The sequence below is a fragment of the Hemicordylus capensis genome, chromosome 4, assembly GCF_027244095.1.
Source record: "Hemicordylus capensis ecotype Gifberg chromosome 4, rHemCap1.1.pri, whole genome shotgun sequence".
In the NCBI taxonomy this organism is placed as follows: domain Eukaryota; kingdom Metazoa; phylum Chordata; class Lepidosauria; order Squamata; family Cordylidae; genus Hemicordylus; species Hemicordylus capensis.
Genome location: NC_069660.1, coordinates 112,060,333 through 112,085,701, shown reverse-complemented (window position 1 = coordinate 112,085,701; position 25,369 = coordinate 112,060,333). Strand labels below are relative to the sequence as shown.

At 43.8% G+C, this 25,369-nt stretch overlaps 1 protein-coding gene across 1 annotated transcript in view; it reads left to right on the top strand.

Annotated features, from left to right (window-relative positions):
- Window positions 1-25,369, top strand: part of PIGK (phosphatidylinositol glycan anchor biosynthesis class K) — a 216,104-nt gene that overhangs the window by 146,151 nt on the left and 44,584 nt on the right. Inside the window, exon 10 of the mRNA XM_053249813.1 lies at window positions 14,741-14,816. Within this exon, the coding sequence (XP_053105788.1) occupies window positions 14,741-14,816 (76 nt within the window). The remainder of the gene's footprint in view (window positions 1-14,740; window positions 14,817-25,369) is intronic.

Here is a 25,369-nt window from a genome sequence, read left to right as displayed (position 1 = left end):
TCATCTCCTTCTGTTACCCTTGCATGGGCAACAGCTCCAGTCTTTACTTTATGAAAACCTTGATGATCTTTTCTCATTTAATGCTAGTTTTTGTATTTGATGGCCAAAAGAAACCCCAATTATTTCATTTATGGGTGAGGACATGGCAACAATGAAGTACAAATTTCCAATACTTTTCTCCACTTGTATTGTGAAAATACAGATTCTTGTCATAAAACTATACTATTTCCCCAGACAATTGTAGCATTATATCACTTAACAATCACTTTTGTGTTTTACTTTTGAGAGAAAGTGGTTCTTTTAGAACAAACCAATGGGATGTATAAATAACCATTTTAATGATGCACTCTGTCTATTTAGAAAAGCATTTTTATTAACTTATGTGATCCATTGAGAGATGCTCCACTTGGTTTCATCAAGTAGAGTAATACTCCAAATGGTCTAATTGTGGTATAACTATTAGAAGCAGGCCATGTGATTGAACACTGCATTTGCCCATCGCTCTACTTCTGAAGTGTGAATTCTCCACTCTGCCAGACTTAACCACAGTTAAATAATACATGCTAACTGTAGTAAAAGGCTAATCAGGTTTCTTTTTTATTAGTTTTTGCCATGTAGCTCAAAGCTCAGTTACGAGGGGCTGTGGTTAGGCTTATTTTAGGTACTATTGGAGCCAATGTAACTGCGGAAAAGAGTAGCAAGCATGCAGGAATCTGTGTTGTAGGAGTGAGGGCGTGGGGAAAGGAGAAGCTTTGTATTTCTCCATCCCATAGTCTCTCACAGCTTTTATGTGGTGATTTGAGAATTGAGAAACTTAAGCTTAAGGAAAGTGGGAGCAGACAGTCCGATTGTGCAGTCTCCCTTTGTTCATTGGTTCTTGCACTGATATCCTGAAGTGCTATATCACAAGCAGAGGTGCTCTTACCCCTGGACTTCTGGGCTGAAGTCCAGGGTCTCCACAGCCCCCTGGGGTCCCCCAAATCCTCTTTAGTCTGTCGTGGGTGGTGTGGTCATCCGGCCGAGTGTGATGATGCTTACTTTGTACACCGCCCAGAGCTTCTGGATGGGGCGGTTTATAAATGTAATAAATAAATAAATAATTTGCTGGGGACAGAGGGAAGGGATGTGCACGGAACCGGTTTGGAGGCCCTTTATGGACCTATGAACTGGTTCTAAGAACCGGCGGTTCTGCTGGTTTGAAGGCGGTGGAGGTCTCAGCTGGGAAAAGCGGCTGTCCAGGCAGCTGGCCAGAGAGAAAAACAATTGGAGAATGAAGGAAGAGGAGGGGGGAGGCTGAGAACGAGGGGCCAAGAAAGAGGGAGAACCAGAGGCACAGATGCTCTGTGCCCGTGCCAGCTAGTTTTCTATATTTCTGTACTGCATTTAACTACTGCCAGCACTGAAAGGAGTTTCATCAAAGAAGAACCTTTTAGCACATATTTTCAGTTATTACTGCTTGTTCTTTCTTCAGACAGAAAATGCCAAACTTGCATTTACAAAGCTGCACATTAGGTAGGTTCATTCTTAAAAACCCAACTAGGTTATGCTGTCAGGACCTTGTCTTGGATTGCATACTCCCTATCCTTCATGCACTCCTATTCCATTTGTCAGTTCCTGGCTTGGGCACATCTTGGCCAGTTCAAACATTTGCTACAACATCTGAATTGGGTAAACTATGGTTTGAAGTGAGTATTCTAGTTCTGGTTTAGAGGTAAATTATGGCTTGTCTAAACCATAGGCTATCCAATTTTGATTTTACACTGCACTGTTCTAGTAATATATTCATCAAAATATACTTTTTCTGGCTGCTCCAGGGCTTTGGAATGTGCTCCCTGATGAAATAAGAGCATCTCCTTCTCTGTTTTTTTTGTTTTCCAGGAAGACCCTCAAGACTCTCGTGTTCTTGCAGGCTTTTAATTGGAGTTAATTTTAATAATTTTAGTTATTTAATAACTCTTTTATACTATTGTTTTTATTGTGTCTCGTGTATTTTAATCTGTGTTGACTTCTAAATATTATTTTAAATTTTGTACACTGCCTAGAGATGTACATATCAGTCAGTATAAAAATATGATATATAAATAATAAATAATAAAAATAATTTTTAAATGATGTTATTTTAAAATGAAGTTATTTCATGGCGCATAAGCATTTTGTACCTGTACACCAGCTACACTTAAAACTAGACAAGTGCTTGGTGTAGAGACAATAGCCTAATCATGGTTAGGCAATCAAAGTGCCTACAGGCTTTGCACTCCTCCTTCTATTGCACAATCCCTTTCAGTTTTCAGGAGTAAGTGTGTTAGTGTCACTTGTGCACCAGCCTTTTTGCTAGTCAAAGTTAAGCTAAACCACAGCTTGTAACTTTTTTCTAATAATGGTTGCAAAATGTGGTCTGGTGCTGACTATGGTAAATGGTAATGGTAATGCATACATACCCAAACCATAGGTAGCTCCAAATGGGTGGGATAGAATGCTTGTGGGAAGGGGAAGAGATTAGACAGTGTTTTGTGTGAACAAAGTCAAAGTGAGCTTTGAAATAGTGATGCCAGAAGTTTGGTTTTAGATTTACTGGCAGATGTTTGTACGTGTTCTTGTTCAGTTGCTTAATATGAAGCAGCTATCTATATTATTAATACGCTTAGCCAGCCATGCGTGGGGATACATGGTGGACCGGATTCATGGCGGACCGGAAGCTAATGGCGGTGGCGAGGAGAGGCAGGTGAGCAGGCGGATGAGAAATAATGGTGGCAGGCAGTGGCGAGCCGGGTCGCAAAAGAGAGGGGGGGTAGTTTGGACAGGAGGTTGAGGCCTGCAGGAGCTGCTGGCGGGAGTGGCTGTTGCCGGGTTGAGGAGAGAGGGAAAACAGCTGAGGGGAAAACTCAGGATGGCTGGCCCAGCCTGGCCCTACCCGCGAAAAATTGGCTGTTGCTGGGCTGAAGAGAGAGGGAAAGCAGCCGAGGGGAAAGCTCGGGGGAGGCGGCAGAAGAGGTGACGGCAGGCCCGGCCCAGCCTGGCCGTGGCAAGGAGGCAGCAGCAGCAGGCCCTGCATGCCTGCTGGGGTTAGGAAGCAGCAGTTCCTGACTTTGGTTGGGCAGTGAGGCGGTGGCAGGTGGGGGAGAAGCGGGACGGCTGGGGAGGAGGGAAGTGTGACGGGCGGGCATCAGAGACGCCTGGGGGAAAGAGTCGGGGAGAATGGGGAGAAGAGTCAGGGAGAACTAGGGGTGGGCGGTGGGTGAAGTCGGTGTGTGTGTGTGTGGGGGGGTATGGCTGGCCCCAACTAGCGCACAGGTGCTCTGTGCTGCGCCAGCTAGTTGTGAATAAAATTGACATATTTCAGTTTTCCTTCCACGGCTGTTATAAATGGGTGAATCCATAAATACTTATATTTTTGGCAACTTTGCCAAGTAATATCCACAAAGGCTCCTAAAGGACCAGATTTGTGGGTGGCTCCTGGATGTGCAGACACCTACAATTATATTTTGCCCAAGCATTAACCTAGGAAGATCATTAAGACTTAATGGGCATCATATTTAGTCCTCTGTGTTTATGTTGGGAAGACTGTCCTGGCTCTGTTTCCCTCTTCTTGTCATTAATCAAGGATCTATGAAATTGGTTTTAAATTGAATGTAGCCTGGATAAAGAGCATTTGACTTGAATGTCAACTAGATAAGGCAAAACATTCATATGTTTGATGGTGTGTTTTTTAAACTTCATTTCCATTGTTATCAAATGAAGTGATTCAATTTTTTTCTAAATACTTCTCCCCCAGAGTATTCATTTTGGGGAAGTAGGTCAAATAATTTCCCTGCGTATTTTATTGAACACAGCGCAGGCTTTCCCAATGGCTGAATTACATCAGCGCTGCTCTTATGTTTTTCAGAGAACAGAAGAAACACTTGTAATACCAAGGTTTAAGTAACAATGCTAATAAAGTCATCTATGAGAAAATAAAGAAGCCAGTTACTTAAGTAATCTACTACAGGCATTTCTTTCTTTTTCCTTCAAATTCAATTTTTATTAATTTTAATAATAATAATATTGTCATTGATTACAAATAGACAAAAGTGGACTTCCCGCACACATCTCTTCGTGAATCATCAGCTATAAAGTTTACCCTTGCTATAATAATAGTTCAAAACATAAATTTAAACCCTTACAAACACAACTAATCTACCCAACCTGCAGTTTTTTTACTAAATTTCGAACCCTTCTATAAAGTCCATAGTAGGAAAATAGTTCTTTAGATACAACAAGAATGGTTTCCAAACTTCTTTGAAGCATTCCAAATTTTGGTCTCTTATTAGTGTTGTAAGTTTTGCCATCTCCGCATACTCCAAAATTTTTATCAGCCAATCTTCTTTTGAAGGCAGTTCATTACTCTTCCATTTCTGTGCATATATAATTCTAGCCGCCGTAGAAGCGTACTTAAAAAAACGTTGAAATAGTTGTAGAAATTGCACCTTGTATTATTCCCAGCAGGAAGGATTCTGGCCTCTTAGGAAATGTCATTTTAAATATTTTCTTTAACTCATTATATAGCATATCCCAATATGCTTTAGCCTTCCAACAGGTCCACCACATATGAAAAAAAGTGCCTTCAGACTGTCCACACTTCCAACATTTGTTTGAAACATTTTTATGCATTAATGCCAATTTTTTGGGTGTCAGATACCATCTATACATCATTTTGTAATAATTTTCTTTTAAAGCATAACATGCAGTAAATTTTAAATCAGTTTTCCATAATTTTTCCCATTTCCATATTATGCCCCACATCTTGAGCCCACTTTATCATGGTCGTTTTAACCACTTCCTCTCTTGTCTCCTCCAAAAGTAACAGTTTATACATTTTAGAAACTAATTTTTCATCATTTTCACATAATTCCTTCTCAAAGCTCAAAATCTGATCCTCAAATCCAACTTTAAAATCTTTCTTATATGTCTCATTTAACTGATGATACTGGAACCAATCTCTAACCAAGTTTTATATTTCAGTTAAACTTTTTAACTTACAATCCTTTTCCTGAAAATGTAACAAATCCCTATAGGTACCCCAATGCATTTGCATGTTTACTTCTTTACGTGATAAAGCTTCAATCGGAGATACCCATAGCGGATTTTTAGGTTCCAACCAATTTTTATATTTTAGCCACACCCTCATTAAACTCCTTCTCACATAGTGGTTCAAAAAATCTTTATGTATTTTGCTTTTTTCATACCACAAATATGAATGCCATCCAAACCTTCTATCAATTCCTTCCAAGTCAAGTATTCTAGGGTTTCTTAATGTTATCCATTCTTTTAGCCACGTCAAACAAACAGCATCAAATTACAACCTTAAGTCCGGTAAAGTAAGACCACCTCTATTACAGGCATTTCATGAGAATACTGTACACAAGTATAAAAGTTTTTTCTATCAAAACATTATCCCGTCAAAGTAACGTCTGCATAAAAATAGGATTAGAAATCATAGGTCATGTGAAAGACATTCAACTGTCATTGATTAATTGTTTTAAATCAAGACTACTAATCAGCTGGAAATCCCTTAATTGGTTAAGAGTTCTAATTTCAACAGTAAAGTGTCTTGTGAGTGGGTTGGTCCCTATATGCCAATGATAACCTTCTGTTATAGGGTAAAGAAAACTTTTTCCTGTTCTGGAATCAAGCCTAAAACCTGCCTTGATAGACCAATTACCGTGATGGTTTTATACATGCAGTACTGAATGCAGTTAGTTTGTAATTTTAGGTGCTCATATATAAAATGACATTTACCTCAGATTTGCATATGTGTCAGGAGGGAACATAGGAAGCTGCCTTATACTGAATCAGACCACAGGTCCATCTAGCTCAGTATTGTCTGCATAGACTGACAGCAGTTTCTCCAAGGTTGCAGGAAGGAGTCTCTCTCAGTCCTATCTTGGAGATGCCAGGGAGGGAACTTGGAACCTTCTGCATGCAGGCATGTAGATGCTCTTCCCGGAGTGGCCCCATCCCTTGAAGGGAATATCTTACAGTGCTCGTACGTGTCTGCCATTCAAATGCAAACCAAGGCAGACCCTGCTTAGCAAAGGGGGACAATTCATGCTTGCAACCACAAGACCAGCTCTATTATGTTGGAGAGGCATGTTTGAAAAAGGGAAGTGCAGACTATATTTCTTTAAAAATAAACTTCATATTTCACAAAAATAATTGTACTGATGAACCAAAACTAACAGGCCCCAGGCAAAATTTAGTAGTATAAAACACTGATGAGAGCTTCTGCTACTAAGACTTCATTAAGTCTGTATTGTTTGACAAACTTTGTAAATAAACTAACATTAATTTTACAAAATGTTGTACAGAATGTTTATTGATATATGGTGCAGTGTAGGTTCTAAATAATTAAATCAGGTCTGCTTGTTCAAGTGAATGGTATTGTGTTCTGAGGAATTATGGTTCTTTGAGGGACTGGGAGTCCTCAAATTTCATAAACTCACAAGGGGTCTCTGTTATTAGTGAGCATTTGCTATGCTAACATGCACCTCCAGAGGGTTTTCAAGCAGCAGTGTTTGGGTTGTGGAGTTTCTTTCAAGATCAACAGACTTTTCTTTCATGCAGTTTCAGCAGTTGGGCGACAGATGCTCATCTGACTGAAAAGTCTCATCAACTGGAAAGTATAGTTAAATCTGCCTTTTATCAGTGCAGAGCAGTGTTGCAAAGACTTGTGCTAGAAGACAGGCTAAAATAGAAATTTAAATACATGTTAATGGGCAACACATTAGAACACATTTTGCTTTTCTCCGATTCAACTGCCTGCATTTATTTCATCCTGAAATTAAATTGACTGGTTAGGTGTCTGGAATGCTGAGTGAAAATATTAATAGAAATAGTTACCACTAATGAATGTGTGAAGTGTTATTATCATGCTATTTACATTGTTCTTCATTCTAATATAACACCGGTAAAAAACAAACACCTGTGTCTTGAACTAAGAATAAATAAATAAATTAAATAATTTTCTCATAATAAAGACTGTATTGCCAGCAGGGAAAAGTGACAGTTCACAAAGAAAGAAGGAAATTGGCTACACTCCAAATGCTGGCAATTCTACAAAGTACACTGGAAAAAGAGAGAGAGAAAATATTTTCCTCATTACTTTTCCGTATATAGCAACTTTGCGTGTTACAGGCAACTGCAGCCAAGTTCAGTTTTCAAAATTAGCTGTGGTTTTTATTTTCCCTCTCCTAGTTTGTAAAAACCCTTTTAAAGATCACAGGAATATTATTTGAGAGCCCAGTTGGAAACCTTTCCCAACATGCAGTGACTAAAACTATGGTTTTGAAGTATCCTTCTTGGACAGAAGTATCCTTTTTCATGCTTATGAAGAAAGGATCAGTTGTAGCAGCTGATGGTTCTCTTAAGATTGAGCATATAAGAATTTTATTCAGCGCAAGGTTTATCTTGATGGTATTATCTTTTTGCATGGACATAAATAAAGTATTTTGTCCTGCATGGAACAATATTGAAGTGTAGTGTAGAAAATACTGGTTACCCAGGTTCAAAAGAGATGAACAGGATAAGAGACATGTAGGCAATGAGAAACCGAGCCAGTGAAATTGCTGTTGTGTTGTTACAAGAGAATGTTTTCCTGTTAGAACGAATGAATTTGGATTCAGCACACTGGGACTATGTGTCATAATAGCATAGCTATCTTATTTCAGGGACAAGGCATACTGTTTCAGTGGCCTGGTTCAGATGTCGCACTCGTGGTTTGGTTCTGTTTTGCAATCCTGGTTTGTAAGGAGCATTCAAACCACAGTTTCCAAATTTGGATGTTTCGGCAAGCTGTTTATAAACCATAGGTTTTCTCTGCACCTGGGCGTGTGGGATGGGGAGGAGGGAGTATTCAAGTCTTACCTTAATCTAACAAACTACGGCTTGTTGGATCAGGAATGTGACGCTTGAATTGGGTTGATGTGTATGTTCTCCACTGCATACACTTTCAGGAAGTTTCACTATAGCTAGCTCTTTCAAACATTATGTTGTAGTGCATATAGGTGTACGTGTACATGTTTTTGTGTGAACAACTGTGAGTTCATTTAAAAAGTGAACGTGGCTTCCCAAATTCAGGGCACAAAGTGTACTACTGTACATGTGCTGAACATTGATCACTTTGTACAATACTTCCCTGGCCCACACCATTAAAAGTAAGACACACTAAGAGCATGCCTGTCGTAGCATTTGTTTGTCTGAATGGCAGCTCTATATGTGCTCTAACTACTTGTTTAAACTAGCATTTGGAGCACATCTAATTTGGTCAAACATGCTCCCCCCCCCGCAATCAGGGGACATGCAAAGAGGATCTCAGGAAATACACAACAAATAGTACATTCCCCTTTTAATCACATGGGCTAAATATCATCTGAACCTACCCAATGCGTGAATAATTGTACTTGAATGCATTTCTGTACATGTATACAGTGTGCCCAATGAATATAATGTGAATAGGGCTTCTGTGTAACTGTCTTGGTCTAAAACAGTTCTAGTAACTTCTTTGTTCAGTTGTTTTAAAATACCTTTATTATATTGATACATTGGCTGGCACTCTGTGCAGCCTTACGAGGGCGGAGCAAGAGCTACGTCCTTGCAAGCGGTTACTAAACTAACTGCGGGTCAGGCTTGGCCAACAGCACAGTGTGGGTAGATGGGAGAAAGTGTTTTTTGTTTAGCTGCCCTTACCTCAAAAAAACCATTTTGTGTCCAGAATATGTCCATGTGCACTATGGAAATATTCCTGAATGCGCAAAAGGCTTTTGCGCAGAAGAGAATTGTAAATCGTTTCTCTGCACTGCACTACAAGCCAATCCTCACCTGCAATTAGTTTAGTGGCTAGGTTGGAGCTCTTGCGCTGCCCTGGTAAGGCTGTCGTCTATTGTGTTGTAGTGTTTTTGTTCCAAGAAGACAATACAAAGACCATAGTTAGAGACAGGACCTAGAATATAGAATTGAAATGACCTTAAATCCCATACTTTTATGTAAAACGGCAGGCATTAAAACCTTTTGTCTGTAACTGAACAACTGTATTTATTTAAAAGAGTTTTATCCGGCCTTTAAGGCACAAGGATATCACAAGGCTGCTTCATGAACCTAAAAGAGGGCCTTGTGAACAGAACAACAACAAAAAGGACTTCTTTCATTAAATAGCCACCGTATTGCAACTGTCTTATTTGAAGATTGATAGTTTTATCTAGCATCTGGCCTTGCAAACCCAGATGGTAGCAGAAAGGCAGGACTTGAAACCCAGATGTTGGTAGCCTGAATTCTTTTATTCTCCAAATTAAACTGCTGCCTTTTTGATGTAAGGCAGAAGGAGATTAACCTGTACTTGTAGAATCTTTACAAATTAACCTGTTTTTTTAAAAAATGTGTGATCCTTTCTATTACAACTCACCCCTTTCTCTTTTTTTCAGTTTGTGTACTTTTGTAAATACCTCCCTTTACACCTCCTTACTTACCCCTCCTTTCTCATTTTCTACTTTTCAAACATGTACATTAGCAAGGGAATCTTTGAGTCTTCTGTGTAATTATGTGGAAGATTCCCACGCACCGTTGAAAGATGTATGCAATTTATCATAAGGGCTGAAGACGGTTTCATTTTAAATCAGGTTGGAACATACAGATAGATCCTGAATAATTTCAGTGCTCCTGTTGGACCCCTTAATAAAATGTGTGGGGACCTTATTTAATCAGTTAATGTCATATATAATGAATGATAGCTTTAAAAAAATTATATATGATTGAAATTAGTAATTCACTGAATAATGGTGCAATAATTGAGTGAATCAACATTTTGGTATGGTGCTTTGTTTACTTTAAAAGACCTACTCAGAACTTGGATGAAATACCTTCAGAATGTTATGTAGCTGATGTGAATAGTCCTGAATGTGGTATACTTCTATGCCCTTTCCCTCCCACCTGCAGTTGGCAAATTCCCTTTGTTCTGGTTGCGAGCACCTGATTTACATAATCACTCTTCTGTTCTTTCTTAATAACATGCAAAATACATATCTTGTTGTCCTGGTAGGCTAATAATGTCTGGAAGCCAATCAGAGTGCCAGGAATTCTGTAATCACTGAAGTTATTATCCTGAAATCACACAGTGGTTAGTCATATTACTCTAATTACTGCAATTCCTCTGTCCTGATTGGGTTCTGTGTTTAAAATCGTAACTGGCCTGAAGAGAAAACACCTCTGTTTCTCTTTTTTCTGAGAAAGCAGGCAAATTACAAACTGTGCATGAGGAAATATACCACCACCCAAAAAGCTTCAAAATAAAAATGGTCATTAACAGAACAAAGACTGTTCCACATTTGATACTATGATGAATGTTTATATACCGCTCTTCAACCAAAGTTCTCAAAGTGGTTTACATAGAAAAATTAATACATAAATACATATACTTCAAACCATTTGAAGTATACATTTCCTCCTCTTGTTGACTTTAATCTTTCTTTACCACAGACTGATTTTTCTCCAGAACAACTGCCACTTATGTTTTCATTGAAACCTAATTTGTGGCTCTTTCTATTTTGGTCGTTTAGATGAGTTGTTACTTTCAAAATGCTTCCACAATTTAGGATTCTTATTGACAGTCCCAGCAGAGGAAGCAGAGAGAATGAATTGTTTTCCTTTCCCTATTGAGCTGGTCATAGTTAAATTCCATTGGTGAGATGTTATGTACAGGTTTACACTTTCATTTCAAGGGCTTCAGTAGTTTAGTAGAGAAATAAAAATCCAGTCCTTGGCTATCTTTCAAGTCCAATATGTTTACACATTCCTTTCTAATAGCCTCTGCCTGGCTTGCCTTGGATGCATCCTAGATACTCTTGTTCTCATCCTGAACACTTCTCTAATTCTGTCTTTCAATAGTATAGAATAATAGAATTTAGAATGGGAAGACCTTGGAGGTCTTTCCAAAGCACAGGTAATGTTTCAGAGTCTAAAGGCTGTTGTACAACTATGCACATGCAGAAACAGGAGGAGTTGCTCCCATTACATGCTGCAGTCCCTAGAAGCACAAGCACTTCTTTAGTTAGGATGTCAGCCATTGGTTCTAGTCCTCCTCTTAAGAGCAACAGCGAACAAGTCCATTATTCCTCCTGTGTGATAGTCCTTTAGATATTTGAAGATGGCTTTCATATCTCCTCCTTGCCTTTTCTTTTCCAGGCTAAACATAGTGATCTCCTTTAACCATTCTTCATAAGACTTGAAGCCCTTTCTCACGATCCATGAGAAAGGGCTTGAAGGGACAGGGAATGAAGCCTTAAAAAGCTTACCTCCCTGACAGATGAATCACTTTGTTGGTCTGGGCATGGAGATTGCACGTTCAGACATGCAGCTGCTTCTCTGGCAGCATGGATTGTTGAGGTGCCGGGAGGTGTCAGCCCGCCTCCCAGAACTATCATAATGCACCATGCTGGTCGAGAGCCCTGCAGTCTCCCAGATTCAGCTGCAAGCAGTCGGGGCTGGCAGACAATCAGAAAAATGGAGTCAAGAGAGTGCTCGATCTCTTAGCCCCCTTTAAGAGGGTGGCTGGTTTGACAGGTTTGCGGTCAAGACACCGCCAGGATCATGCGCGATCCTGCTGGTTCTCATGCGTGGGCATGACTGGGCTTAGCTTTGCTTCAGAACAGCCTCTTGGTTTCCAGACTAATTTATTTTCCTCTGAGCCTGTTCCACTTTATCAATATCCTTTAAAAAAGAATGATGGCCAGAGCTGGACACAGTAACTGATACCTGGACTGATGCTGCACTAGTGCAAACATGTTCCTGTACCTAGTTCCACTAAACTGGGAGGTTGCGTTACAGACTAGCATTACTGCAGTGCAGCAGGATGTGCTTGTGCAACCAGTGGTGTACCTTCTGCTGTGAAACATCTTCTTTACTGCATATATGCTGCAGGGAATTATTCAGAGATATGTCTATCCTTGTTACACAAGTGTACAGAGAGTATAAGAGGCAGAGTATAGCTATACAGCCCCTCAGCTACATGGCTTTCTTACATGTGTGCATCTTTGTTTATTGTACTAGTGCAGGGATTCCCAATCACTTTTAACAAGTGTACTAGTTATTTCACAAACCTTCAGCTCAGGTAGCCCATAGAGATTTTGTAAGTGTGTGTGTGTGTGTGTGTGTGTGTGTGTGTGTGTGTGTGTGTGTTTTCTGCCCCTCTCTTTTTATAAGGCTATTTATAAGTAACTTAGTATGGATCTAAGCCAGTGATTGGAGTAGCCCATCTCATAACTGCAACTTTTAAGTAAGTGTGTTTGGGTGTGTACACGTAAAAACAGGCTACCGTAGTCACTGGCTCACATCCACATGAGGTTACTCATAAGCAGTCTTATTGAAATTAATGAGACAAGTTCACTTATTCTGTTAATTTCAGTGGGTGTACTCAATGGGAATACTTCAATGGGAGTTAACCAATTTAATTGAAATTAATGGGACACGTTTACTTATCCTATTAATTCAAGTGGAAATATTCAGCCCTAATGTTCTGAAGCCTATCAGTCAGGCTGAGGGAATGAGTACACTGAGCTTCAGCAAATAGCCAGCCAATTGGGAGCTGAGGAAGAGAGTCTTCACTCTCCTCCCTTCTCTTATGCAGTGGGCACATCATTGAGGATGTGTGTGGTTCTTGGATTTCAGCTGGAGAATAAATGAGACATGACTGCAGCATGGGGAAGCAAGAGGGCTGAGTACCCCCTGGGAGCCCTTCAGGTACCCCATAGGTACTAATGTCTCCTGTTGGGAACCCCTGCACTAGTGTATTGTTCCTCTTGATATCAGCCAGTATTCCAACTGAGGTCTGTCCATTGCTTAACAGAATATAATATAATAACAGAAATATTACTTTTAGTGATCTAGACACTATTTCTGTTAATCCAGTATATTAAGCCATTCATTTCTATAGATTAAGGAAACTCATTTAGAAATGTGGTTAATGTTACCACAAAATACAACTTCTAGCATTTCAGCTGAGAAAAAAACAACTTGTTCTAGTAAGAACTAATCTTCCTACTTTCCTTTCACTATCCCTACAACTGGACTAAATTTGGTCCAAATCGGTTAGATGGTCCACAAGTTATCCCACTTGTACCTCAAATGTTTATGCATCCACTATCTTAAATTGGGGTGGATGACACCCTTACAAACTATGCCCTTAAGCCATCCCTAAGTGTCCCTAGATCTGTAGCAAATTTGGTTCAAATTGGTTAGGCGGTCCAAAAGTTAGCCCAATTGTGCCTTAAATATTCACATGTCCACCATCTTGAATTGGGGTGGATGACATAATTATAAACTACATCATTGAGGTGTCCCTATGTATTATTCACTACAACTGTACCAAATTTGGTTCAAGTCCATTACACGGTCCACAAGGTAGGGGTGTGCACAAAGCTGGTTTCCCCGGTTTGGTTTGAGTCTGAACTGGACTCCGAACCAGGCATGTTTGGTTTTGTGCCTCCTGAACTGGCCCCCAACTTGGCTCAAATTCGAGCTGGTTAGGGGGTTTTAAAGTTAAAAAAAAGTTTTAAGGACTCACCTCCGGGTCTGGGGGTGCTGCTGTGGCCACAGGGTTTTTTTTGCCATCTCCCCCTCCCCCCACTGTCCTTCCCCCGCTCTTTAAAGGGCTGTTTTGGCCCATTTTTGGCTCTTCTGGCTCTTCCTCCAAAATGACCACCACCAAAGAAAGGGCCAGAATGGCCTGAAAATGGGCCAAAATGGCCCTTTAAAGAGCAGGAAAAGGCTGGCAGGGCGAGGCAGAGATGTCAGACTCTCCCACAGCTCTGGCAGCACCCCGGGACCCAGCGGTGAGTCCTTGAAAAAATTTGTTATTTAACTTTAGAACCTGCTCCAAGCTGGCCCGGTGGGGGGGAGGGGTGTCTAGCTGAACTGGGCCTGGTCCGGTTCGAAGGTGAGCCCTTGAGCCAGCCCGGTTCAGTGGAGAACTGGCTCGATCTCATGCTGGTTCATACTTCCTTATCACAAGGTAGCCCACTTGCGCCTCAAACATTCACACGTCACCATCTTGAATAGGGGTGGCTGACATCATCACAAACTATGCCACTGAGGCGTCCCTATGTGTCCCTAAAGCTGTAGCAAATTTCAAATCCACCACCATTTTGAATTGGGGTGGATGACATCACCACAAACTATGCCATTGAGGTGTCCCTATGTTTCCTTTCAACTGTACCTAATTTGGTTCATATTGGTCCAGGCATTGTGAAGTTGACGGGGCTGGGGAGACACATGCATGGATGGATGCACACATGGAATGCCAGATGATCTCATAAGCCTACTGGAAAGTAGGCTAAACATCAAGGGAAATACAATAGAACTTCCCAATTTCCTCTCTTTCCTCTCCCTAGGTATCTGGACTTGAAGGTTATAACCTTTGTAATTTTTATTTTGAAACAGAAGAACTCGAACTGATAAGTATTATAAAGCTTATAAAGCCTGTCCGAACATATGAAGAAATGTAGACTTCAAAAAACTGATCACACTTAACTGAATTAAGTAAGGCATTTTAAAACAATGGCTGTGTTACGGGCAGGGGTGGGGGAAATAGCACTGAGCATTTGACATGCGTTAGGGACTGGATGTGCACCACCAGCTGAAAATCAGTGGTGACTACTGCCAGGTAACTTTGTTCTGCCTGTAATTATTGTAATGCCTTCTTAAACTTAAACTTTTTCAGACTTCCAGTGGACGATGTAGCCACAGAACCGTTCAGATATGCAGAACAGCTTCCTGTAGCACAAATAATACACCAGGTATGCCATTCTCTTTCTTTTGTTTGTATTTGCCGCAAAGTAAGTAACCTTACTTTAATCTTTTGCAATAAAATTCTTTTGATAGCGTTTACTGGATAGATGTATATTCTTGTACAGGAGCACATATTACTGTTTAGGTAACTACGTACTGTTCAAAGCACAAATATGGAAAAGTATTTACTGAGGGCCATGAGAACCATCCTTGTTCCACAAGCATAAGTATAAGAGGTTGAACAAGTCTGAGCAGTGTTGCGCAGAACTTCTGTTGCTGCTTTTAAGCAGCACAGCAATCCTACTGTTGTAGTAAAGATACAAAAGAAGAGAGAGCCTCTGCCTACAGGCTGACAATCAAGGGCTAATAGCCAGACTAAATGACTCATGAGTAGTATATGAGCTGTTGCAATTAATGGGATGTCATGACTCACTTGTCCAATCAATTTCAGTGGAACTACTCATGGAAAATTTCATCTGGTTGTCGCCCATGCATAGTGAACCTCAGGCTGGCATACTAGGGGCCAGCATCATTGGCAGCTGCTGAGGATCCATGGCTTTCAGAAGCATCCAGCACATTTCCTGGAGGCCACTTCTGTGCCTATAGCATTCAAGAAGTAGTAGTGGCGATACAGCTTTTTTGGAACATGCTGGTAGATGGGGGCCTATGGAGGGTAGTTTGTTGAGGGCCTATCGAAACCTGGCGAGCCTCTAATTTATTATTTATTTATCACATTTGTACACCGCCCCTAACCTTTGTCTCTGGGCGGTTAACAATGGACTAAAACAAGTTAAAATACGTACAAAAACTTAAAACAATTTAACAATTTAAAAATCATCTAAAACCTTACAATTTTAAAGGTTTGCCGTATCTGGATAGGAGCAACAGAACTAGGGCTTGGCTGTGGTATACAATAAAGCCTATGCTCATTATTTAGACTGCTTCTTTGGAACTGCCACACTGTCTCTCCTGTAACCGCTCATTAGATTCAAGGCAAAGCCACCCCAAGGCAGGGTTGTGCATGTCTTGTTGTCTGCACTTAAGTGGCCGTATCTTATACTTGCATTGGCATATTTGCCAGAAACTGTTCCTCTGCCATTGTGTGCCTTCTTCCTTGGTAAAATCTGGAGCTAAAGTTCTTCCAGTTTACACCCAGCCCCAACTCACCCTGTTTCTTTGTGATAATTTAAATTAAAAAAACAAAACAAAACCCTGACAATGGTTTTGTTATAGAACAAGGGTTCCCAACCTGTGGCACTCCAGATGTTGCTGAACTACAACTCCCATCATCCCTAGCCACAATAAATTGTGAATTACCTTAGGTTGGGAACCTGTGGTAGAGGATTTATGATATACCCATCTTCAGGGCTCAGTGGCTCACATCTTTTCTAAGCCAAAAAATTCTATATTAAATTTGGGGTTCTTGAGTTCTGAAGATAGATCTAAATAAAAAGAGCTGATTGAAGTTCAGTGGTAGAGGGTCATCATTTACTCTGTACTGTATGCATTCATAGAATTCATCTGTATGCATTCATAGAAGAGTGAAGAAAACAGTCTCTAACCTATATAATTCCGAATGAGGTGTGAGCAGATCTTACTCCTACTCTTACAGGCCCAAGTCCAGGGCCTCACAGGGCGGAGGACTCCAAATCCACAGCCAAAGGGGTGGGAGCTCCAAATCCTTGCGTTATGTGTGGTGTGGGCTGCGGCCGCCTGCTTTTGGCTCACAGGGGCACGGCTGCTGGCTCATGCCGAGCCAGTCAGCCAAGAGCAAGTGGGCTGCGTGTGAGGGGCTGGCGGGCTGGATGTGGCAAGGCAGCAGAGCAGGCGAGAGGTAGGCAGCCACCAACACTCCTGCTCTGCTTCGGAGGCGCCGGAGCTCCCCAGCCCAGTACAGCACTGGCAGTGGCAGCAACCTCAAGGCAGGCACAGGCAGCTGCCTGCATGTGGAGCGAGGGGAGAGGCAGTGTTGGAGGCCAAGCAGCTCCAGACTTCCCAGGGTGATCTGCAGAGGCAGGGATCAGCAGGACTGAATTGACTGAATTGCCCTGCACACCCAGGCAGAGCATTCCTCCCAGTCCTTGCCCAATAAGCTGTTTCCTCTCCATCCCTATGCCAGAAGCCGCCGCCCAGCAACAGCCCTTCTCCTTTGGGCCTTGCCTTGAGTCTACAGAGCAGCTGGCTGTTCCTCACATGCGTCAGCTCCTTCCTCCTTTGCTGTCCCCCAGCACCCATCTGAGCCAGACTGACTTCCTTGCAGGGTGCTTTCCAGATTGAACGCTACCGCAGCGTCACAACGTATCTCTTAAGTGTGCTTCTGCACTGCCTGCGCTGTCTCTGCACTGTAAGCAAGATGCCGATGCCTTCTTTTGGATTTTGTTGCTGCATTGTAGCCCTATAACGTCGCATATGCATCGCAGAAAAATAGCTGTATTTCCCCATTGTAGCTTACAACAGATTTCAATTGCGGTTTGAATTCGGCACGCAAAAACGTTGCCATTTACACTACTTTTTGCGTTGTAAGTCTTGCTGTCTGGAAACCACCCAGGATGGCAATTCAGATGCAATGTGATAGGGCTGTTAACACAGCAATAACACATGAAAGAAGTCATTGGAAATGTGAATGGCACCTTGCTTACAGCGCAGGGACTGCGATGTCAAGACACAGGCAGTACAGAAGGACATTGTGTCACTGTGATAGCGTGCCATCTGGAAAGCACCCAGGCAAAGGCACCTTCTGTTGCCTGCAGTTGCGGAGGCACTTGGGCAGCAGGTAATCTGGGACCCCGCCTCCCCCCCCCCCCCGCCCAGCACCCTGCCCTTGCTGTTGCATTGAGGCTGCCTCTCTCAACCCTCCTGCTCCTGCTGTTGCTGCTATGAAGCCTCATGGACCAGGTGACAAACTCACACCTGGATTTCCACCCGCCCCTCCCCTTGTTCTCCCACACACCCAGACCAGCGAGTAAGAGAGAACAACAAAAGGTTAAACTGAGTAGTTCTCATGTTACTCTGTAGGTTGGGGTCTTGGAGTGGGAGAGAGTTAGTGCTGGACTCCAAAAGGGATCTGGTGCTTCAGCTTCTGTTTGTTTTCTGGGATTGTTTTACATATTTTGATTGATTGACTGATTGATTAAGTGCTGTCAAGTCAATATCGGCTCTTAGCGATCACATAGATAGGTTCTCTCCACGATGATCTGTCTTCTGCTTGGCCTTTAGGGCCTCTCGGTGGTGCATTCATTGCTGTCGTAATTGAGTCCATCCACCTTGCTGCTGGTCATCCTCTTCTCTTTCCTTCAACTTTCCCCAACATTATGGACTTCTCAAGGGAGCTGGGTCTTCGCATAATGTGTCCGAAGTATGATAGTTTAAGCCTGGTCATTTGTGCCTCGAGTGAAAATTCTGGATAGATTTGTTCTATGATCCATTTGTTTGTTATCCTGGCTGTCCTTGGTATCCTCAAAAGTCTTCTCTAGCACCAAAGTTTAAAAGTGTCAATGTTTTTTCTATCTTGCTTCTTCAAAGTACAGCTTTCACATGCATAGAGTGTCATGGGGAAAGCCATTGTCCGAATGATTCTGATCTTTGTAGGTATAGACATGTCATGGCATCTAAATATCCTTGCTTAAATTTTGGATTTTTGGATATTTAGATATTGGACAGGGTGGGGTGGGGGTGGAGAAGGAAATATGATGAATGGAAATAATACGTTATGTTGCATGATGAAACGTTTCTGCTAATACATATTTGAATAAATATTGTGAGTTTAGTTTGCCCTCAGGAACCCACATGTTTAAAATACTGCATATGTCATGGTGTGTTCATGCGTGTGCTCTTGAGCATATGCAGAGTGCAACTGCAGACAATACTCCCTGCACATCAAGAGACTAGAGGAAAGGACTAGGGTGTGGGTAGTGCGGTACAGAGTTCTTCTGTTATACTGGGGGTTGGGATTTTGGAGTGGTGGGGGGGTCGGGGTGAGAGAGCGAGAGCATGCACAACATGGGATTCAAAGAGGAATCTTTTGCTTGTGTCAACTGTTACAACTAGCTGAACCCTCACAGAGCATCTGTGCGGTAGTTCACTTCCTTTTTGGGTTTAGTTGGGAGAATTTGTTTGGCTGGTCCTTCCACAGCGCTCTCACTCGCTCTTTCCCCCCCACAACAGCTCTCTTGCTTGCTCTGCCCCCCCACACTGCATCTCTCGCTTGCTCTGTCTCTGCTCGTGCTGTCTCTGCCCCCCACCGCCTCTCTTGCTTGCGCTGTCTCTCCCCCCGCGCCTCTCTTGCTCGCGCTGTCTCTCCCCCCGCGCCTCTCTGGCTCGTGCTGTCTCTCCCCCCGCGCCTCTCTGGCTCGCGCTGTCTCTCCCCCCGCGCCTCTCTGGCTTGCGCTGTCTCTCCCCCCGCGCCTCTCTGGCTCGTGCTCTCTCTCCCCCTGCGCCTCTCTCGCTCGCTCGCGCTCTCCCCCCCGCATCTCTCTCGCTCGCTCGCGCTCTCCCCCCGCGCCTCTCTCGCTCGCGCTCTCTCTCCCCCGCGCCTCTCTCGCTCGCTCGCTCTCTCCCCCCGCGCCTCTCTCGCTCGCCCGCTCTGTCTCTCCCCCCGCGCCTCTCTCGCTCGCTCGCTCTGTCTCTCCCCCCGCGCCTCTCTCGCTCGCTCGCTCTGTCTCTCCCCCGCGCCTCTCTCGCTCGCTCGCTCTCCCCCGCGCTTCTCTCGCTCGCTCTGTCCCTCCCCCCGCGCGCCTCTCTCGCTCGCTCTGTCTTCCCCCCACCTACCTCTCTCACTCGCTAGAGTCTGCGGCCAGCACCAGTCGCCAGGCGAGGCCCACCTGCTCCATGGCCCGCTGCTTGCCTCCGCAGTACACTCCCCCATCTTCTGCCCCAGTCCCCTCCCCCAGCCTTCTGCCCCAGTCCGCTCTCCCCCCAAGCCTTCTGCCCCAACTTGCTCCCTCCTCTGTTTCCTCCTCTTTCTTTCTCTTTTTCGCTCTCTCATTCATGTGTCCCCCCCCCACGCTTTTTAGCCTGCTTGTGTTTTCCCCGCTGGCTGTTGCTGCCTCCTCCTTCCTCCAGTCCCCAGTGTCGGACTCGGGCTGCCAAGCGTTCAGCCGGCTCCTTCCTGCATGGCCCTCCCTCTAGCGAGCATCTTCCGAAGCGGCCAGCCGTTTGTCTCTGCCCAGCCAGGCTCCACCGCTTTCTCTCCCCGCAGCTCCCCCCCCTTCTGCCCCAGTCCGTTCAGTTCTCCTCTCCACTTGCCCGCTTTCCTTCTTTTCCTTTCCTCCCTAAGTGGCCACCTCCCTACACGGCCAACCGCTGCCCAGCCAATCCGGCACCTCCGCTGCCCAGCCAATCCGCTCTGTTGCTGGGATGCATCCCCACAGAGGCACGTCTACGAGAATTAATATAATAGATTGATTTTCTGGTTGTGTGTTGGGGTGGGGAGGAGCAGTGACTGGCGCTCATTCCCTGCTTCTGTTCAAGCCAAATTCCTTCCCCATCAAATAGAGAAATAGAAATAAGTGTGGGGGAAAGTCTAATACTCAACTATGGTTTGGAAAAGAAAATACTCTCATCCTTTTTTTTTTGCAAGGCACCTTCTTTATTTCTTCTTATTTTCCTATTCCTCCTTCCTCTTCATCTCTTTCTCTTAAGTTATCTATCCACTAGTATTTTTAAGCCCGTTATATTAACGGGCGCTAGCCTTCCCCCCCCCGTTAAGTGTTTTTTGTTTGTTTGTGTGGTTTTACCTGTCTGTCTGTTTCTCTTTATCTGGTTTTTTTTGTTGCTCTGTGTCTTCCATCCTCTTCTCTCTTTCATTCTCTTATTTTTTTCCTATTTCCTTTTTTCCCCTTTTTTTTTCTTTTTTGGTTGTTGTCTCCCCCCCCCCTTTCATGTTTAAGGGCTAAAACAGCCCATTAAAATGTCCCCGGGGCTTCCGCTGGCGAACAACCGCCCGCCCTCCCAGCTGCCGAGACCTCTTCTTCCCGGGACCACGTCCTTTTATCGCTTGCATTACCAACGCAGAGAAGGAGAGAGGAGCTCGCATTCAGAGCTCCTCACTCCTTAAAGCCTCTTCCCGTACTACCGCTTTGGCCGAAAAGGACGCCTATTGCGTCCTTTGCGGCCAAAGCGCCAGTACGGGAAGAGGCTTTAAGGAGTGAGGAGCTCTGCATGCGAGCTCCTCTCTCCTTCTATAAGTTAATAATTTAAGCGTTTGCAGGACGTGGCCCCGGGAAGGAGAGTTCTGTTCTGGGTAAGGAGGTCTCGCAGCTGGGTGGGTGCCGGGCGGTTGGCGGCGGCAGCTGAGGGGGCATTTTAATGGGCCGTTTTGGCCCTTAAACATGGCGGGCGGGCGGTTGGCGGCGGCAGCCGTGGGGGCATTTTCATGGGCCATTTTGGCCCTTAAACATGGCGGGGGGGCATTGTGCTTGTATTTTTGTTGCGGCGGCAGCTGCCGCCATCGGGGCCAGTCACCCACAGCGGCCACCGCTGCCTCACCCAGATTCTTGCCGTGGCGGCGGCGGCCGCCATCGCAGCCAGTTGCCCCGCCACGGCCGCTGGCACCTCTGGCCGAGGCCGCGGCTCCGCCGCCGCCTCACCAGCACTCTTCTCCTGTCGGCGGCGGCCGCTTCTTCTAGGCCGCCGCTTCTCGGGCTCCAACATGGCCGCCCGTGTCTGGGCAGGCGTATCTTTTTGGGCCAATCTGGGCATGCGCTCCGCGCATGCCCAGAACGGCCCCAAAAGACACAGGCACACGGGATCACGCTCAAGGCTTTTATTATATAGGATTCTCATTTTCCCTTCCCTGGTTCCTCCCGCCCCCCGCTCAGTTAGAAATAGTTTGGGAGACACTAGCAGGTTGGGGATGGTGGTGGGAGTGGGTGGACTGCAAAGGCCTCTAGGTGATTATGCTTGCGGAGGTGGTGGCGTGGGGGGCTCCAGAGGCCTGTAAGTCCAGGCTCGAAACTTACCTAGGTGCACCACTGGTTTCCAAGCGGAGCATTTAAAAATATCCTTTCGGCACAGTTGTTATTTCTGCAAAAAGCAGCATTTTATGTGTAGGTATTTCATTCTAATTGTGACCACACTTAACTTCTGGCATGCTGGCCAGATGCTGCTGCTGTTGTCTAAATGGCCCATTATCTACAGCTGTGGCCTTCAGATGCAGCTGCCTTTGAATGTGGGTAGAGCGACAGGAAAAATGGAAGTCCACCAAGCGCCAACTTTACTTAGAATATCCTCTGGGTATTAATTATTATTGTAAGTGTTTCCAAATATCTTTGTCAATCAAAGTGGCTTCCTGCAGTTGAATTTGCTTGCTGGAGGCGATGCCAGTTTCAGCTTAAAGGAAACACAGGCTTTATTTTAAAACTTTCAAGTATACAGGCCTTTCCTGCAAGATGTTAAACCCAAAGGAAATTTAAAACTTTAGGCTGATATCTGCACCTCCGGGAAGAATATCTGATGTGTTCAGAACACGGAAGATTGGAAATCAGGACCAGTTTGTATGTCAGGAACTCCCTTGGTGTTGTCAGAGCTTCAAATGACCCAGCAGCCTGCAAATGTCACATTTAAAATTCTGTCTTCATGCCTGACTCTCAGCATAAATGAATTAAACAGCAGAGCAGGCAGTAAGTCAATATGTTCTTAACAGTGAGAGTGAGCAATGAAACAGTTTTAGAATTGTTTGGAATAGGTAAATAGAAACCACACAGAAGACTTCACTTAGAGGAATATCTGATACAGGAAACAGAATTAACCTTTAAGATGGTTGACCAGATGAAATGTCACGGTAATATTTTTACAGCACAAAGAAAATAATATAAGCCTGGTGGGTTCATTTGGCTGCTTTGTACCATACGTCAGTGAAATACTTCATTGAACAGAGTCAAATGTAATTTCCATGTATATTGCCATTTCTATAGAAAACCTGTGCTTATATTATGGACTCGCTTGGCAAAGAACCTGGTTATATTCTGTTGTTTGAGAATTCCAGCCCAGACCAATCCAGAGTTCAGTATACTTCAGCCCATTGATGTCAATAGTCTTAAGAATTTTGTGTACTCAAAATTTGAATGTTCTTTCACCACAAATTTGAATGTGACTTAAGACCAAATCTCATTCCCTTTCTTTTTGGTCGCTTTTAAACAGTGATCTTGTAAAGGAAAACGACACACAACCCATTTCTTTCACTAGATTAATTATAGGCTGAACTGTCCTTCCATTTACCACCAAGTCCTAGAACTTGGACATATGTTGGCATGGCAGCTAGATAGGTTTTGGGAGGATGCTCTAGAGCTCATTGGTAGAGTCGAGTCCCAGGTGCAATCCATTGCATCTCTAGGTAGGAAACTGGGAAGGCCACTGCTAGTCAGTATAGACAGTACTGAGCTAGGTGGACCAGTGCTTCCTGTTTGTGGTGACCATTCATTAGAATCATTTTCACACAGGTCTACCTCTGAAATGATGGCTGAAAGCTGCTGTTTGACCTTTCCCCCTATTTAATCAATGTTTTTGAACTATCCTCCTATTATGTATGCAACAACTGTGATCCAGAAAACAGCTTGAAATCAAGTCTTTCTAAAGAAAACACCAATAACTAGAACTGATTTAAAACAGTGATTCTACCTGAGTGCGGACCGTTCCCAAATAATGAGTGTTTCCTTTAGCTTCACAGAAACACAATAGGGTATGGAGGTATTTGAGGAATACAAGTAAAATATTGGAGTATCGGATGAAATTCTGTTTCTCTTAAATTTAGTACCTTCTCGGCACTTTTCTAAGAGCTCTTTGAGGAGAGCACTGGGAAGGACTAAATTTCCCAGTGCTCCCCGCTTGTCTTCCCATGCACCTTTCAAGATGTTACCAGGCTTCTCATGGTCCTACTTCCCTTTAAAGGCCCTCACCAGCTCTGTAGGCAGGACTGCTATGCGCTGAGGTAAGTTGTGATTGTGACTGCCACTGCCACTATGATGTGCACCTTGTTCAGCTTTGACCCTTCAAAGCCAAATCTTTGCACAGGCCTAACATAGATACTAATAATTAGTAAATTTCAGTTTCAGCTTTCCTTAAATCAAACTCAGGATCAGAACTTTTAAGCTTTGAATAAAATTTTGGAATTATCATAACCTACAGTTTAAAATGTTGGGATGGAGTATACAGATACTTATTTTATTGAAGCTTTTTATGGTTTACATGCCATGCAATTCTCTAAAACTTACTTGGTTCTTTTCATATTTTAATTAGTCTTTAAATGTTTCTTGCAGTGGGTTTGTCTCTTTGAGTTTTCCTTTATTTTCTTGGTATTCCACTGGTTTCTGTTCCTTACTCTTGAAATTCTCACTTCAGCTTCTTTCGTATGGCTCTCCCAGTAACTTTGTTTCTGCATGATCTTCTTTAATCTTAAAATCTCTGCCATCCCATGTTGGATGACTCAGCATAGTCACAAACTTAATTTTGGCAAAAACAGATTCTTAAGCATCCCCCCAAACACTGGCACACCTAGGTAATTTTGGCACCCGGACCACCCCTGCCGTGAGCCCCCCCTTGGCCTAAGGCTACCCTTGTGAAGAAGTAGCAGCAGCAGCCTAAATTTTTGGAAGACCTCTCCAGAAGCCAGCCGCTGCTGCCCCACTGCACCAAACTGTTTCTCTTTTCCATAATTTTAGCCACCATGTGCGTGACTGGGGTGGGTGGGGGGTGAGCCGAGCAGGCATCCCCTCCCCTGTGGTGATTGGGCAGAGCGGCCGCTGGGCCTGTCTGTCCGGCCCAGCAGCCCTTGAGAACTGTGAGGCGCTCCAGCGTACCCGCACAGTTGGAACAGATATTCGCAAGCCCATCTCAAGGGCTGCTGGGCTGGACAGACAGGCCCAGCATCTGCTCCACCCACTGCCGCCGCCACAGGGGGAGGCCTGCTCGACTCATACCCCACCCCTGGCCGCTCACATGGTGGCTAAAATTATGGGAAAGATTGGCGTTTCAGCACGGGGTGGTGGCAGGAGGCCCCCCTGGACATTTGGAGACCCCGGACCTTGGAGGCCCTGGACCGGTGCCCCATGGTGAAGAGATAAGAGCTCCTCTACCCTCAAATGCTTCCCTTTTTATTCTCTTTCTCTTTACCTTGATAGTTTCCATTCATTCTCTTCTCAGCTTAGTTTTGTTTTATTTCTTCTTTGACTTTCTTCTTTTATTTCTTCTTTGACTTGCTTTGAAAAGTTTTCAATAGCTTTTCCTTAGGACCAAAGTAGACACGATACAGAAGATCCATGGTTTAGCTCTCTTAGGTTTAAAAACAAACCAATAGTTTCCAAATTAGATTAAAACTATGGCAGTGGGTGAAAAGGGGATTATTCCTTCCCCCTGTTTTCTCAAGTAAGCTGTCCAAACATCTATTTTTCTAGTAAACTGGTGTGGGAGAAGTACTAACTGTCTCTCCCCAGCACCATCGTCTCGATCCATTCCCCCTCAGCTTCTGTTAATTTTTTAAAGACAGTGATATGTCCTAATCACAGATCTCCCATGCCATTTCTGGTTACTTCCTTATCTTCTAGTTCAAGTAGCCTCGTTTTTTAAT